The 16526-nt window shown below is 40.6% G+C and overlaps 2 protein-coding genes across 3 annotated transcripts; one reads left to right on the forward strand and one right to left on the reverse strand.

Annotated features, from left to right (window-relative positions):
* Positions 1 to 319: 319 nt before the first annotated feature.
* LOC135607997 (EG45-like domain containing protein) lies at positions 320 to 2009 on the reverse strand. Of its 2 annotated transcripts, XM_065100375.1 has the most exons (4): positions 1886 to 2009; positions 894 to 1050; positions 523 to 823; positions 320 to 442 (listed from the first exon to the last, which is right to left on the reverse strand). In XM_065100375.1, exons 2-4 carry the CDS (start codon positions 1003 to 1005, stop codon positions 436 to 438), a joined length of 420 nt encoding a protein of 139 aa, XP_064956447.1. In that variant the 5' UTR covers positions 1006 to 1050; positions 1886 to 2009; the 3' UTR covers positions 320 to 435. The 2 variants fall into 2 exon arrangements, with proteins under 2 accessions (XP_064956447.1, XP_064956454.1); XM_065100382.1 differs by lacking the exon at positions 1886 to 2009 and having other exon boundaries at positions 894 to 1727.
* A 10145-nt stretch (positions 2010 to 12154) lies between these two features.
* On the forward strand, positions 12155 to 14179 carry LOC135608002 (BIIDXI-like protein At5g11420). Its single transcript, XM_065100385.1, has 3 exons — positions 12155 to 12312; positions 12880 to 13377; positions 13463 to 14179. The coding sequence occupies exons 1-3, from the start codon at positions 12243 to 12245 to the stop codon at positions 13996 to 13998; spliced, it is 1104 nt and encodes a 367-aa protein (XP_064956457.1). The 5' UTR covers positions 12155 to 12242; the 3' UTR covers positions 13999 to 14179.
* The last annotated feature ends 2347 nt before the right edge of the window (positions 14180 to 16526 follow it).

Raw genomic sequence — 16526 nt, forward strand, 5'->3', positions numbered from 1 at the left:
ACGTCGACCCTGAAAGACACATCACCTCGAAATTGCCGGAGTGATTCAGACATGCTAAATAGCAGTGTCTTAAAAGAACCATATGGGTTATATCAATTACTTTTGGGTTGAGTAAACCCATAAGAAGTAGAAAATGGTAATGCGATTATATTTGCAATATCTCAATCTGATTAGTTCCACATCAAAATGGCACTGTGATAAACCATGTAATTATTGGATTTTGTCATGAAATTATCTTCTTTGCTGTTTGGAAAAATGGTGAACAATGAAATCATCTTGAACACAAATCTTAAGAACAAATGTCACTTGCAATGATTGATAGATGTGAAGATCGTTCTTGAGATATAGCATGAGAAAGCAATCAGATTGAAAGACACCAACAGGAAGCTCGTAAGACGAACACAAGTTCGCAACCCCTTTCATTCGACACGCAGATCAAACCCTGCACAACAAGTAGCAGCAGCTGAATCTGATGAAAACCAAGGAACAAGGAAAGCTTAGTAATGAATGCGTAGCGCTTACTGCGCGAACTCGATGTTGATGATGGAAGCCGTCGAGCTCGCAATCATCTGAAACGCTGCGTTTGACAGGACCAACGTCGTGCCGTTGGTGGACGGCATCGAGTTCAGCATGCTGCCCTGATCGACGACCTTGACCTGGACTGTGCTGCCGTTGACGCAGGCCTTCGGAGTGGGCGAGCTGAGGCATCGGACAGTGTACGCCCTCCCGCAAGCTGCGCCGTTGTCCCATACCCCCTCGCCCGCCGCCGCGAAGAGGTTGTTTGGAGGAAACCGGCTCGTGTCTCCGCCAAAGCAGACCGTGGCTGGGAGGAGCGGACGGCGGTGTCAGATGGAGAAGATTAACACGCTGCGGTCATGAACGAGGACACTCACGAGTGTAAGGCGGGCCGTAGTAGGCGGCAGTGCCCACATCCGCGACGCAGAGGCGGAGGAAGAGGGAGAAGAAGAGAGCGCAACGTGGGAGGATTTTCCAGGGCGTGGACATGGTCGAGGGCTTTGGAAAGAAGAGCCTGGAGGAGCAGTCAATGGCCTGAAGAGGGAGAGCTTGCTGTCATCATCAGCTGAGCTATCAGATATCAGAAAAAATGTCCTCATGACTAGAGATCCAATCTGATTCGCCAGTTTTACACATCTATCGTCATCATTCTCTGCTAATCTTGATGGTTTATGCTTGGAAACGAATGCAAAGGGTTTCTTAATGGTTTGGTTGAGAAGTCAAGAAGAGACAGCGAGGGAAAGGGATCAGGGTTTGACTGGTAGCAGATCTGAAGCTACAAGCAGGTCCATGTGAAGTTTACGCACCAACAAATGGTCGCTCTGAAGTGCACATCAGTCTATCAAAACAAAGAAAGATGATAGGTGGACAGCGTCCTTCTAGCTATGTTACTGAATCCTACTGAAACCTGACGTGAAATGTTTCAGTGATGCTTGTGCTTGTGAGCTTCTGAAACTGATGATATATGATTGAAATGTTAGATTTTGCTGCATCTTAGTTCATTTAGTACAAGGATTTTTATTTTGGCTTCAGTCACTGGAGAGATCATAGGGTGATTGATGTCCTGAACCAAGCAATAACATAGGAAATCAACTGTTTGGAAGATTTCTAAGGTAATACTGCATTCAAAGATGACCTTTTTCTGCATGACCAATGTATATATCATGTGAAGAACCAAGTAAAATGATCTCCAGGACATGCCCACTGCTTCTAAAGGATGTGTTTCTCCTTAACTTGGGTTGCAGAGTTCTGACTACATTCATACCAGCAGGAGATGGACACAAGGTTAAGAAAAAACAAATGTGCAGAAGCAGCAACATAAACATAGAAATAGAAGACAACACCAAATGAAAAGATCAAGGAGCTTTACCTCTCAGGCTTGGAACCAGGATCATAGGCTCTGGGAATAAACTCCAGGTTTCCTCTGAGGGATTGAACAAAGGATGAAGAAGTAAACTGCTGTTCCCAGGAAACTTCCTACTGACAACTTTGGCAGTACCCCAGGACTGTGATGATGTCACATCAAAATGGTTTAAACATGGTCTGGTCCTGCAGAGCAACTGCAGCCATAGATGTCCAATGGACACTCATTTGTCTGCCATATTATTTATTCTAAGCAATGCTTCAGAACCTACAGAAATCAATGGCTATCAACACTGTGGGTGATGTATCTTTTTAGGCTTGTTCTGAGAAGGGTGTGAATCATCAATCTATTTAAATCCCTCATCTGTATTCCCTCCTCAGGGGAAGTAATGAGGAGAGATGACAAAAGGATGCCAATTAGTCTTACAAAGCTCACATAGTTTCCAATCTTACATTGTAATGAGTATTATCAGAAGCATTTTGGACATGGCAACAACATTGTTGTCCTAAAAAAAAACAGTCTTTGTTTACCATTAATTGATATTTGTCTATCTATCTATACAAATAAAAACTTGATGAAGAAGAAATTGGTATGGAGATCAACATGTAATAAATTTTGATACTAATCCAACTCCTAGAAAAAGAAAAAAAGAATGATCAACATTTAATTAGTATATTATTTTTATAATAATATAAGATTGGCTGGGTTAGAAATATTAATATGCGAAAGACTAAGAGAGATAAACCAACTCCTAGAAAAAGAAAAAATAATGGTCAACATTTAGTTAGTATTTTTTAATAATAATATGAGATTGTGGATTAATGTGTGTGACACTAAAAGAGATAAACTAAAAGAGAATAGTTTTGAGAATAAAAAGAATCAAATTATATATTAGATTTTATTTATAATCGAATAAAATTAAGCTTTGTTTTTGTTGTATATTAGGCTTTATATATGCTGTTATATAATTTTTTCAGGATAACTTCTCGCTCGCTTAAATATTAAAATTGAGTTGAGGCAGTGGAAAGCTAGAAAATTTTGGACATATCTTTATTAGTAGATATGTTTTTATTATATAAGTACACTTTGTATCTAATAAAATATTGACAGAAAATCTAAACTTATGGGTTTTGTAAAAGTCTAAAGGACCTCTCATGAATGTCAAGTTTAATTTGTGTAATGATATGAACTTATGGTAAATGTTGGTTTTATGATTGCATAGATTCGCACACTTGTGGATTTATGTTACGATTATTATTTTTAAATTAAAGGAATATATTGCAATAGACTTGGAGGTATTTAGAAAATTTTGCTCGGCAACTATACAAAAATACATTTAAGTTCATTTGAATGATGATTTACTTAATCAGGAGATGCAACTTAACTTCTATTTTATACATTTATAATTTTTAAATATATTTATTATTTTTAATTTATTAAATTTTCTTCACATTATTTGTACATCATTAATATATAGCATTTCTAATGAGTAGAAAACAAGATTCAGAGTGAAATTATGGTAAAGCAGATAACACTAGGATATAATCATTAATCAATGACCACCAAATTCGTTGTATAAGAACAACAAAAAAAACACACACATTTACAAACAAATAAAAGATAATTGTAATTTTGTTTTATATTATTAGAGAATATAAATGCAAGCAAGAGTTCAAAAAGGCCATTTCCAAAAATACGTAGGGATTGCACATAACATCTCCCGGTAGTGCAGACTCTTCTTGATTCTTGAAGGAGGGAGCTCTCCTTGTACCGCCATCTTCTTGGTTCTGAGAGAGAGAGAGAGAGAGAGAGAGAGAGAGAGAGAGAGAGAGATCATGGCGGCAAACATGACGGAGGACGAGGCGTGGTTGAATTTCATGGAACAGACGATCAGGGCGGACGTGGAGTTTCTGGAGGAGGTCAGGGCGGAGGTGAGGGAGCTGAGGCGGGCGTACGCGAGGCGGTGGCCGCGCATGAGCAGAGAGCTCACCATCGACACCGTGACCCGGTACTACGTCCGCGCGATCTCGGTATTGGAGAACGACCTGATCCAGGACAGAAGGTTGGTCGCGGAATTCCTGCAGCAGCAGCAGCAGCAGCGGCAGGTGGTGGAGGGAGCGCGCCGGCATCTGATGACGCCCATCTTTGGATTTCTTGCGTCCCCACTCGGCAGGTCCCTCCTCTTCTACGTCCTCAGAACGTGTATTAGTTTCTATTTCTCTTGAGCATACACCTTCCGAAGTTGCGGTTTCCCTGTTGAGTTCTGTGGACTCGTTTTGATGGAAGAGATTAAGAAGAACTCGAGATTGGGGTTTACTGATTGCTCGTCTTGGTTGCCTTCTTGTTAATGGGAAAAGCAGTAAGCTCATGTCCAAGATATAGAAGCTTGTGTTCCTTCTTCTTCTTCTTCTTCTTCTTCTTCTTCAAATCTATTATCTTTTATTGATTTTATCTTGCAAGAAGCACAATGGATATCACAAAGGATCATGAATTTTTCTCATCCGGTTTCTTCTTTCCTTTCCCGAGTCTTTCTCGATGGATCCTACACATACATGCAGTCAAATTTGGTGCTGTCCAAAATGTTGAATCTCATTCGACTTAACGTATATCTCTTTTTTTTCAAGCGAGATAAATCAAAGTTGGGCACGAAATAGTTAAGAAGCCTAATAAAGATGGCTCGACCCGAGGTGGTAATTTGTTCGGAGGTGGCTTGACGGAAGCTGATCTCATCAGAGCTTCGGATGCCATGCAGAACTAATACCGGGATACGATGAGTTAACAAATCATGCACGAGCCACATTTCTTATGCATGTCGTAAGCGAAGAAGGCGATTTTTTATTCTTGACGTTGAAATGATTGGATAGTTTTTATTGGTCAATGTTAGTGCTAAAATATTTTAGAGAAATTTTCAAACCCTAATTCTTTATTAGTAGGTATGATACATCGTATCAACATTTCAAATATATAAATATGTCAAATAAAATATAATTGAATTTGATGCATCAAATATGTTAGATAAAATTTTAAATCATCTGACTCTACGGTGTCAAACTAAAAGGGAGCTTAGAAGCACATGTACCTTATCTCGACAAAGTATTTGATGGAGGAACTAAGATGATTTAACTTATGGAGGCGAAGTTGGTGTCAAAAGGTTTGAACATAGAATAAAAAGATACAAAAGCAAATACTCTTGAAGAATATGTTATAATGCTATCATTCGAGTTGTTGCGAAGGAAGCAATACACAAATAGAGATTATGTTGAGAGTTAGAGACACATGATCCAAACAATGGCATACTAATTTCAGTGAAACCAGTGGACTTCGGGAGCTACTAAGCATTAGACTATCCTAGAGCTGTGTTTCGTCCGAGTGTGACCCGAGACCAGGTGGACGAAGGTCGATTGCCAAAGAAGCAAACATAAACAGAGATGACAAAGGCCCTACGATGTGTTGACATAGGTCACCATAGAGGTGACATGGTGTAAGGATCATGATAGAATAATTCAATATAATACGTCATATATAGAAGAGGTCCCATGAAAGACTTGATTATATGGATGTACGATCATAAGTTATTGAAATCTCCACTTCTGTGAATAATACGATAATAAAAATAATTATGGATTTAAAGAGTGAATGTTATGATACCACAAAGGTAGGTTTTCTATGTATCGAATTTTACATCAAATGAAAGTCTTGATCATTAGCATATGAGTACTACTTATCACGATAAGAAAATTTTGAGTGCAAATACTAGTAAGTCTCATGAGATAAGCTTGATCATATAGAGGTATGATTTAAATGACTGGAGTGTTGGATCATTAAAGTCTTGGAAGGATATAGCTAAGGATATATGATATAAATGATCGTAGAAGTTTGACATATGGAATAAGAAAATTAATAAGGTTAATGTTTGTTAATTATATATCAGTTGGTTAATATCTCATATTCAAAATATGTTATGATGGCAAATTTTATTATTGCTTTTTCTCAACTTCTTTTTTCTTGAATTTCAAAACATATCTACAAGAGAGAAAAAGATTGTCAAACCACGATGGAGGAGATTAAGAGTGAGGAAAGCCGTGGGCAGTGCCTTTTCTCTCTCTCTCTCTCTATGTTTCAGTTTGAGGAGGGAATATTTGAAGGCAAGTCTCCGTCAACATTGGTACGTCGTCAATCTTAATCTCTAAACTATATTCCATGGTGATTTCTCATCAGCACGTGTGCTTATATAAGTTGACATCTGATTGGAATCCTAAATGAAAGTTTAAGAGACAGTGATGTAAGGAAATGCATTAAAAAATATTTATCTCCAACTTCAAATACTTTTAGCAATATAATATGTTTCATAATAAAGCTAAGGATGCCATAGTACATAACGAGCATCGTTGATCACGATCGAGAGTCGATCCTCGTGACAAAAATTTTGTTGAAAAGATGGATGGAGAATTTAACGATTAAGATATTATAGAAAGATTATGTCGAGAAACACTTTTGGTTGTCCCAATCGATAGGGTGGGTTTAATCGGGTTCAACATGAAGAAACTTGAATATGTCAATGTTATCTATGTAAGCCCAATTTGATTTAGTCTCGTATGATAAAAAAATATATAATATGATCGACAAAAAAGCTCAAATATTTGCTCGGGATTAAGGTGGATTCGAGTACATACTCTATGATTGACCTGCACGAAGATTAAGATAGGGATCTTTAAATCAAATAGGAAAAACAAATCAAACCCACTATGAACCTAAACAGAATCAGTTCCTAATTAATTTGGTCTGAATCATTTCATCAATAATTCAGTTTTGAAGACTATAAATGGTTAGAGGATACTCTTTTTCGATTATGTTAATTGATTGGGACCGAATTGAACTAATTTTAATTTAAAAAATACTAACTCAATCCAAAGGTCTTAGAAACCCTAAAATCCTTCCTAAACTCGATGAGTTCATCGCCCTTCTTTCGTCTCCGTGACTTTTCCTCCTCGTTTCCTTCTTGGCTTTATTCACTCATTTCAGGTATAAATCTTTTTTTTTTGTCATCTTTATTTATTACCAATCTTTTTGTTGATTTGAATGCATTACTGTATATTCTCATCATAGAAAAAAAGAAGACATATATGAAGTTATTATTCCTGTAAGGCATCTTTCAATAAAAAAAAATCACTTATGCATACATCCAATTGTTTAGAATGTTTAGAATAATATTTATAATATAAATTTTTTTAGAATGTAAGTCCAATTAGATCAAAATTCTAGTTTGATTCAATTAAACTAAATCGATTCACTAACCTGGATTGGTTCATTTGATTTATATATATATATATATATATATATATATATATATATATATATACTTAGAATTAAAAATTAATTAACTAGTTAACTAAACTGGTTTAAGTGAGTTTAAATAATTCAAATAAGTCTAAAATGTTTCTGATTAGAGTACTTGCTTTAATCGAGCTTAACTTCGATTCGACCCTTAATGGTTGAACCTCTTTGAATACTCCTATTGGGAAGGATCCAACCTCTTTGAACACTCCTATTGGGAGAGGTTTTTGACGTAATCACTCTAATACTTAAGTAAATAACGGATAAACATAAATAATTTTAATAAATAAATAATTATTGATTTTGATTATTTTGTCTCAGGTAGATTTTTATAACGAATTAGTTGAGAAGAATATTTCTTTCGCATTTGGTCATTGGCCTTCTCATGTTAATTAGGTTGCCACACGTCAAACCCTCATTGGTACGAATATTTTTTATATCATTTGTCTTTATCCAAAAGGGTGCTTTAGGAGCTCTAATCATCATTGGGTTAGGCGACCTTTGAGATAGGTGTGTTAAGGTAGTAATCGCCCTAATTATTTTGACCGACCTACCTATGTCGAGCATCCAGACGCCCTATCCACATCAGGTCGAATCAACCTACACGTCAGGCACTTAGTGGTCAGCCTGGTTGCTTTAGGTGCTTGGTCAACCTAGTTGTGTTGGGGATTGGGTTGACCAGGGCATGTCAAGCACTTGGCCGACTTGATCACTTTGGGGGATTTGGCTGACCTAATTGCATTGGGTGCTGGCCTCCCTACTCACTTTGGGTGTTTGCGTTACCTAACCACCTCCAGCATTGGTCGACCTAGCCATCTTAGGCGTTGGTCAACTTGGTCGCATCAAGAAATGATCAACTTGGTTGCATTGGGAGTTGGTCAACCTAGCCACCTCAAGCATAGGTCAATCTCGCAACCTTGGGCATTGGCTAACTCGGCCACCTCATATGTTGGTTGACCTTGACATCTCAAGCGTCAGTTAACTTGGCCGGCATTGTTCAACCTAACCACTTTGAGCATTATGACTTCGCCACCTTGGCCGATGGCCAACTTGCCCACATATGGTGTTGGTCGAGCTATCCATATCAAGTGCTTGGATGACTTGCCCACATCAAGCAAGTGGGCTCGATGTTAGAGAGCATGTGAACATGTTGGCGTCAAATTATTTTTTATTTGAGGATGTATTGGACACCTTAAATGCTCTCGTCCACAAAGAATTCACGCATTAGACATTTATGTTTGCGAAAGGCGTGTCACTTATCATGATATTTTTTGTTTGTGAATGATGAATTGACTGTTAATGATGCTTATGTCCATGAATCCGTCAACCATTGGAATAATTTTTATCCATAGGTACGTGTCAAATACTTCATATACTTTTGTCAATGAAAGCACATCACACATTGGAGACTCTTATATTCACGAAGGACAAGTCGGATAATGAGATGCTTTGAGCTATTTCAACCATGTTATCCTCAAATGAAATATTTCGGATCATTTTAGTTGTATTGTGATTGAAAGGAATGATTTGAATTGTATCAGATGAACTAACACTCTAGAGAGCATTTAAGGTTATATCAACTATAATGTCATTGTAGAGAGTGCTTTGGTCCATAGCAATTGTCGATTGAATTATTTTCTCATAGAGCACTTTGAGTCATGTTAGTCGCATTATAATTGTAGAAATCACCTCGACCATGTTGTTATCATAGGGTGCACTTCGAATCATGATTGATAATACTTTAAGCTACGTTGACTACGTTATAGATTAGGGGTGAAGGACTTATTTCTAAAATATCAGTTGTTAGTCGTATTGTGGATCGAAGGCAAAGCACCCTGGCTAGAGTGCCCATTGAGCGAGTTAGTTGAATGATATTTTTATGATATGGGTAGCGCCAAAATGATAGTATAGATGTTTGTGATATCTGGATCAGTCAAATTCGATTTGAATCGACGTGCGTAAGAAGTTTGATACAGCCAAAAGGAAGCTTGAATGCTTATTCAGGGATTGAGATAGATTTGGTGGTCGACGTATATGAAAATCAAGATAAGATGCGGTTTCTAACATGATTTCTTTGACCCTCAAATTAGTATATGATAAATGTAAAATAAATTTAATGAATAATCATTAAACATGATCATCGTGCCCTAGGTAACTTTTTTATAATGAGTTAACCATGGAAAATATTTCCATAGCATTTATCCATTATCGTTCTCATGTTCATTGGCCTATAATCCGTCAAATATTTTGAATGTTAATATTGTCAACATTCAAAATTTATCAATTGAAAAATACAATTTAAGCTAATTATGCAAATCCATATAAAAAATGAAAAACCAATCCACTGTCATCCTACTTGGAGCAGGCTTGACTAATTTCTATTCAGGTGGACATACTGTTTGTTACATACCAAATCATAAATGGTTAAAATAATAATAATAATAATAATAATAATAATAATAATAATAATAATAATAATAATAATAATAATAATAATAATAATAATAATAAACCACCTAGTGAACATATCTTTTTATTTGATACATATGTCTGTGGTTGCCTAACAAAATATGAATTCATACTTAGTTTATACCAATTGGTTGTCTCATATCTAAAGTTTTCCTGCAAAGACCAAGAGAAGGAACTGCTTCCCTTCTCTTTTCCATGTATCAGTGGAGCTGTGCCCTCTGAGCTACCAAGTTCAATTGGATGTATCTATCAAAAGCTGCAAACTCTTGCTGGTTTCCAAAGATAACCTCTCACACCCTTTACCTAACCATTTATTATTTTGGAGGAGGTGGTTAGCTTGCCTCTTGATGAATGCAACAAATCTTGCATTAGATGATGCGTAGGGAATCTACATGTGATTTCGCATCATAGTTTGTAAAAATAAGATTAGTTTATAAGGATTGATGAGTATATTATTATCAATTTAAGCTTAAATATTTTGATTAGTGATTTAATCAAACAAAATTGATTTGTCAATTAGTCTATAGGATAGAGACGTGATATTTGGTATAAGAATCAATCTAATATTTGGGTTGTTAGATGATTTGGAGTCAATCATTAAGCTACGTCTCATATACACCATGCTAGGATTTTATTTGAGCTATGTTTATCTTTGACAAGGATGTCAATTAGCTTATTTGAGGTTATGGTTTTTAGACTGAAACCATCAACTTAGTGTATATGTTCTTATATTGAAACGAATTAGATTACTAACATCTACCTCAACACCCTCATTTGTAATGTTATAACAGATTGTCATTTGTAATGTTATAACAAGGATGATTCCTAGGATGGATAGTGTTAGTCTATAGGTTCGTCATTAATTCGATTTTTGATATAATCTCACCTGATCTCAATTTTAAATTTTATCATACAACCAACCAATGGGAGTAATAAGTATTAGGATTTTTCCGACTTAGTTGATACTCGATGTAATAAAAATCTAAAATCTTAGGATGAAATGTGAGAAGCGGAGAGGAGAGAAAAGAGCAAATGACCCTTATTTATAATATTGGATCATTAAAGATTAGTATTTTTCGAATCATTTCTAATTCAAAGTATGACTTATAATGACATGGTAGATTTGGTCAGCTTGTTGTATTATTATTTTGATAGATTGATGTTTGTGCGTCTAAGTCTCAATAGGGTAATGAATATTATCCATGTAAATAGATTGAGGTTATTGCACATGAAGTGACCTACCGAAAGGAACTACGGTGCGAAAGAAAAGCAATGAGGGCATATGCAATGGTAGCAATGGCCCCAAAATATCGGACTATGGAGCCAAAACCTTTCACGAGAGCTCATGTGGAGCCATGTTTACCTTCTTTAGAGGAAGATAAGATGGAAGAAAGGACCGGAAATGGGGGATCAGATGTTGTCACCTGAGACATGGATGGAGAAAGAGAAGTCGACAAGCAGGAAGTTAAGGCCTCCTGAGAGGAGCATTCCCCTTGTTTTACTCCTCAAAAATGGGAGGAAAATATAAGAGATATTAAAAGATTAAACTTCAAACTCTTTAGATCTTGATTAGCAGATAAACATGCATCCAATAACTTAAGAAACAATCTTCTGAAGATGAAAGGGATGAACAGGCTGATGCAGCACACTGCCATTTTAGTATGGTTTGAAGAAAATTAGATGTAGAAATCCTTCACCAAGAAAAGAGAATTAACTGCTCCAACAATTTGATCTTACAGTCTCTTTAAGATGAAGAACAAGAAAAGACAATGAAGTGAGGCACTGCACTTTTCTTCCCTTCTTCTTCTTCAGTCCACCCACCACGAGTTGTACAGTGAGCACATGCCCAGCTCAGGATTCCCTGATACATTAGCATATGATGTCTCAGTGAACTGCACATGAAACCCCATATATCTTTTGGGACCTCAGCCGACCTTGCAATATGTAAACCGGAGAATTAAGCTTTTACCGGTGTCTGCTTGATGCCATGTGTTTAGTACGGTGTTCCACACGTCCACCAACATTTCCTACTCATCTTGACAGTAGGTAGATCTTGGAATGTCAAGATGAACACAGCTTTGTTTTAGGTCTAACATAACACGACTTGGCTTTTGATACCCCGTGCTAAAGTGCAGGAATCTTCAGTCCTTAGAGCATGAAGAAATTATCTGGAAAAGAAGAGCACCCAAAAACAAGCTCAAAGATGACTTCTTGGAGCAGTCATACATGATGAGCTCTGTTGCTGCTTCTTTTAACTGTGTCACTTGACAGCAATTAACATTACTATTCTATGATTGCAATGGACGAACATCTTGTGATGCGATCATGGTTGGCTGTGTCCCGAGTCATGTGGGCGAATTATTGATCACAGATCATTGTTCTCCATCTTTTCATTTTTCTTTTGTGTTTATTTGGGGGATAATGGCATTTGGGATATTGCGATCAAGTTGAAGTCTCTTGTGTTTGATGAACGACCATTTAAGCTGTGCTCCGGTGGCCTGTCGATTTGCTTCACCCCGTCAGCTCTCTTTCCTTCCTTCTCCTTCCTGAGATTCCCAAAATGCTGCGTTTGCTTGCTTCTTCCTTGTTTCTGTGCGTTGCATCTCAACTGGCCGCAGCTTTCACAGATGGTGAGCTACTCTCACACTCTGTCTTGTGTAGCATAATAGTCATCTCCGTCTGCTTTTCTTCTTTGCTTCCCATGTCATGATCAGTTCAGAAAAGCACCATTTCACCTATTGCCAGATCTACTGCCGGTGCTTGGTGAGAATCCAAGTGAGTTCAGTTTAGGGTAGAAGAATGGTGTGGATGGTTGGGATGAACTCACAGTCCTTGCACTTACCGGCATTTACATCCCAAGAACTGCAGAGGGACACTAATGGATGCAGGGCAGGCTTCTTCCATCTGTATCGCCGTCACTTGGTTGGTGAGGATAGACACAGCAGGGGCAGAACAATAATTCCTTGTCCTCTTGCAGCTCAGAGGTGTCAGAAGCTGTGTTAATTAGATCTGAGCCAATTTGGTAGCTCAGAAAATCTACGTGATCGGGATTAGATGAATCATGCGGGGACTAATCCTTCGTCTTCTTCTAGCTTGATGACACACATGAACATTTACCCTGTTGCATTCCATGGAGTACAGTGCCTCGATGGACATGGCATTCACTGAACCTTGTGTGTGATGTGAAACCGGTGCAGGCTTGCTTCCCAATGGCAACTTCGAGCTGGGGCCGAAGCCGAAAGAGATGAAGGGCACGCAGGTGATCGGCCGCAACGCCATTCCCCAATGGCAGATCACGGGCTTCGTGGAGTACATCCAATGGGGGCAGAAGCAAGGGGACATGCTGCTGGTGGTGCCCGAGGGCTCCTACGCCGTCCGCCTGGGCAACGACGCCTCCATCAAGCAGAAGGTGAAGCTCTCCAAGGGGATGCGCTACTCGCTCACATTCAGCGCCGCCCGGACGTGCGCGCAGGAGGAGCGGCTCAACGTGTCGGCCTCCCCCGAGTCCGGTGTCCTCCCTATGCAGACCATGTACAGCAGCAACGGCTGGGACTCCTACGCCTGGGCGTGGCTGGCCAAGTCCGACGAGGTGGAGGTGGTGATCCACAACCCCAGCGTCTCCGAGGACCCCGCCTGCGGCCCCCTCATCGACTCCGTCGCCATCAAGCAGCTCATCCCGCCCCGCAGGACGAACAGTAAGCTCCCCTGCGCTCTCATGGCTCATCATGCATGCACGTGCTCTGCCTTGGATCTGATCTCATGCTTGATTCACTGCCACAGCGAACGTTCTGAAGAATGGGGGCTTCGAGGAAGGGCCGTACATCCTTCCCAACACCACATGGGGCGTCGTCATCCCTCCCCACATCGAGGACGACCACTCCCCGCTCCCGGGGTGGATGGTGGAGTCGCTCAAGGCGGTCAGGTACCTGGACGCCGACGACTTCTCCGTCCCGCGCGGCCGCCGTGCAGTGGAGCTCCTGGCGGGCAAGGAGTCGGCCATCGCGCAGGTCGTCCGCACCGTCCCCGGCCGCCGCTACGCCCTCGCCTTCGCCGTGGGCGACGCCGGCAACGCCTGCGAGGGGTCGCTGCAGGTGGAGGCCTTCGCGGGGGAGCACACCATGAAGGTGCCGTACGAGTCCAAGGGCAAGGGCGGGTGGAAGCGCGCGGTGCTCCGGTTCACGGCCACCGCGGCCCGCACACGCGTCGTCTTCTGGAGCTCCAACTACAACACCCGGAGCGACGACCTCAGCTCCCTCTGCGGGCCCGTCCTCGACGACGTGTCGCTGGTCAGCGTCCGCTACAGGAAGCTCGCGTGAGGGCGTCGCATGGATGCCGAAGCCGCCGCCGCCACCACGAGCGTGCAATTTGCCATCAATTCATTATTTTGTGTGCTATGCTCATCGCATAAACATATATATTGATTGCAAGTGCTTTATGATGTTATATTATTTGGGATGAGCCACATAAATTAAAGCACCATTTAAGGAGACTAACCAATATCTATCTTATCATGTCTTGCCTCCTTTGAGGACAATAGAATTATATTCAGTACCCAAAAAAAAAGGCTTATTAATTCTCTTTCAATATTCATTTCATCCATAAATATCTTGATGCTTTGTTCTTTCCAATTCTTGCTACTTGCTTCATATGGGCTGGCTTAATTTGTCCGTAGAAACATGACATGAATTGGGCTTCGGATGAGTCTACATCATCTGAGCTTTTACACTATGTTTCGACAAAAAAGATTTGTAAGATTAATGATTGATATAGGAAACATATACCAAAACCTCAATAGATATACCAAAACCTGAATAATTTTCTAATTACGAGTGGAAGGATCAACTACAAAAGATAAACATACGCACAAATTTCGTAGTCTGATGTTTTTTGTATTTCATAAATGTATTTTGAAAGTCTAACTTGAGCTTCGAAGAGATTGAGTTCGAAGTTTCCTCTCAAAACTGATATCGGTCGAGAGACGATGACTTAGACTCTCTATCATATTTAGTGTTTGAGGCACCTCAAGCGAAATCAAAGTCCTCAACTTTGTCAGGCTGTCAACCCATCATTCGAAGGGAATCAACGACTTCAAGCAACAACATTGATACATGTTTGCAAGGGCTCATATGGATATGGCTATGGCCTCTCCCTTGCTTTGTTCTTCTTCTCATCATGTCTCCCAAACCTTATTCCTCCTCTGATGGCTACAGTGATTTTGAAGGTGTTAGCAATTCCTCTTCGGCTAGCTAAGCCCATCTTCCACAAAAAAAAATCATGTTTTGTTGTTGTTGCAGCACATCCACAGGGTATCTTTAATGTTGGCTGCTAAACAAAACCTGCGCATGCTTGAGCCCATCAGTTCTGAGACACTGTTTCAAACATTGAAGGCTTCAAGGCCCAATACATACATAAGCTTCTTGATGGAAGATACATTAACCATTTCCAAGGCCTACCTCCTTAAAACCTACCATGGCCTTCTTTTTGCCATTATAACAAGAACACAAATTAGGGCCACAAAGGTAGCCATCAAGTTGTGTGGGTAGAGCATTTCTGCCTGTTGAAAGCAGATGGGACAGCATCATTGTTGGAATTCCTAGAATGAAACAGGTCACATGCCCTACAAGCCATACTTGGAACACAATAGGAACTATAAGCAGCAAAATTCTCTGTAGGATATGGTAGAGATGAAGTCTCCGAGTCTCAGCAGATCTGTGTGTGTGTGTGTGTGTGTGTGTGTCTTTGTCTTGACCGGTTTGAGGTGCTTCAGGACCATGGCAGGACCATTCTGAAACCAACTGAACCTATCTGAACATATCAGGACAAAGACCCACACAAACAGCACAGTCGACTGACCCCATCCCATCCTCCCTCTTGAGCTCAGCTGGGCGTGCCCTCATGCCCTCATGATGACGAGGAGTGGTCAGGTCGGGTGAACTGACACGACGGAGCTCATGGTGGGGGTCAGCAACAGCAGCCCGTCGACGTCGACACTCCCTCCGCCACTCCGCGTTCGGCGGCCGCGCGTTCGGTGTACCCCTTCTTGCCGCCACGCTACAAGAGGCAACAGCAGCACATGCCCCGCCCCTCCTCGTCGCGACTTTTCATCGAACAATTGGCGATGCTCGTCCGTCATGAGAAGGTGTGCAGATTGTCGTCGTAACTCCACGGCATCAACTGTACTTGACCAGCTATGGTTCTACAAGGTGCGAATTTATGTTGATTCCACGTCGCCGCAGATGGGAACAGTGGATTCAAATGTGGGATATATGTTGGCTTTTGCCGCCAACAATGACGCGGACATGCGGAGGAAGGGCTTCCCCACTGGGTGTTGGTGCAGGCGGCAGCATTTAAGGGAGGCGACAGCGAAGACTTCAAGGATGGGGACTGAAGATAGTGGTGGGGGATATCGGAGGTGTTGGATGTGGGCGTGGCCTGGCTGGAGGCTGTCGGCGAGTGGTCGGAGGCGATCCCGACCGCGACCGCTCCTCCTCCTCCGGTCGCCACTGCAGAGTGTTCCATTGCTAAAGCTCCGGAAATGGCCATTCCTTGTGCACATCTCCATCACAGTAAAAAACAAGCTAACATGACTCGGTGAATCTGCGCGATGGAGCCATGCAGTCTTGTTTCTCTCCCATCACATGTGATCTAGGAACAGATCTGCTGTGACGATCTCTTACCATGTCCGAATCATGCAAAGGCTTGATCCCATAGATGTGAGAGAGAGAGAGAGATCATTCTTTTGTTTACTGGTCTGACAGTGAGAAGGTAGATAGACATGGCATCCACCAGAATAATTATCGTCCTCTCTTCGTTGCTTGCATCAACTCCTTTGGAGGCTCTAACA

The sequence above is a fragment of the Musa acuminata genome, chromosome BXJ1-2 (genome assembly GCF_036884655.1).
Source record: "Musa acuminata AAA Group cultivar baxijiao chromosome BXJ1-2, Cavendish_Baxijiao_AAA, whole genome shotgun sequence".
Taxonomy (NCBI): domain Eukaryota; kingdom Viridiplantae; phylum Streptophyta; class Magnoliopsida; order Zingiberales; family Musaceae; genus Musa; species Musa acuminata.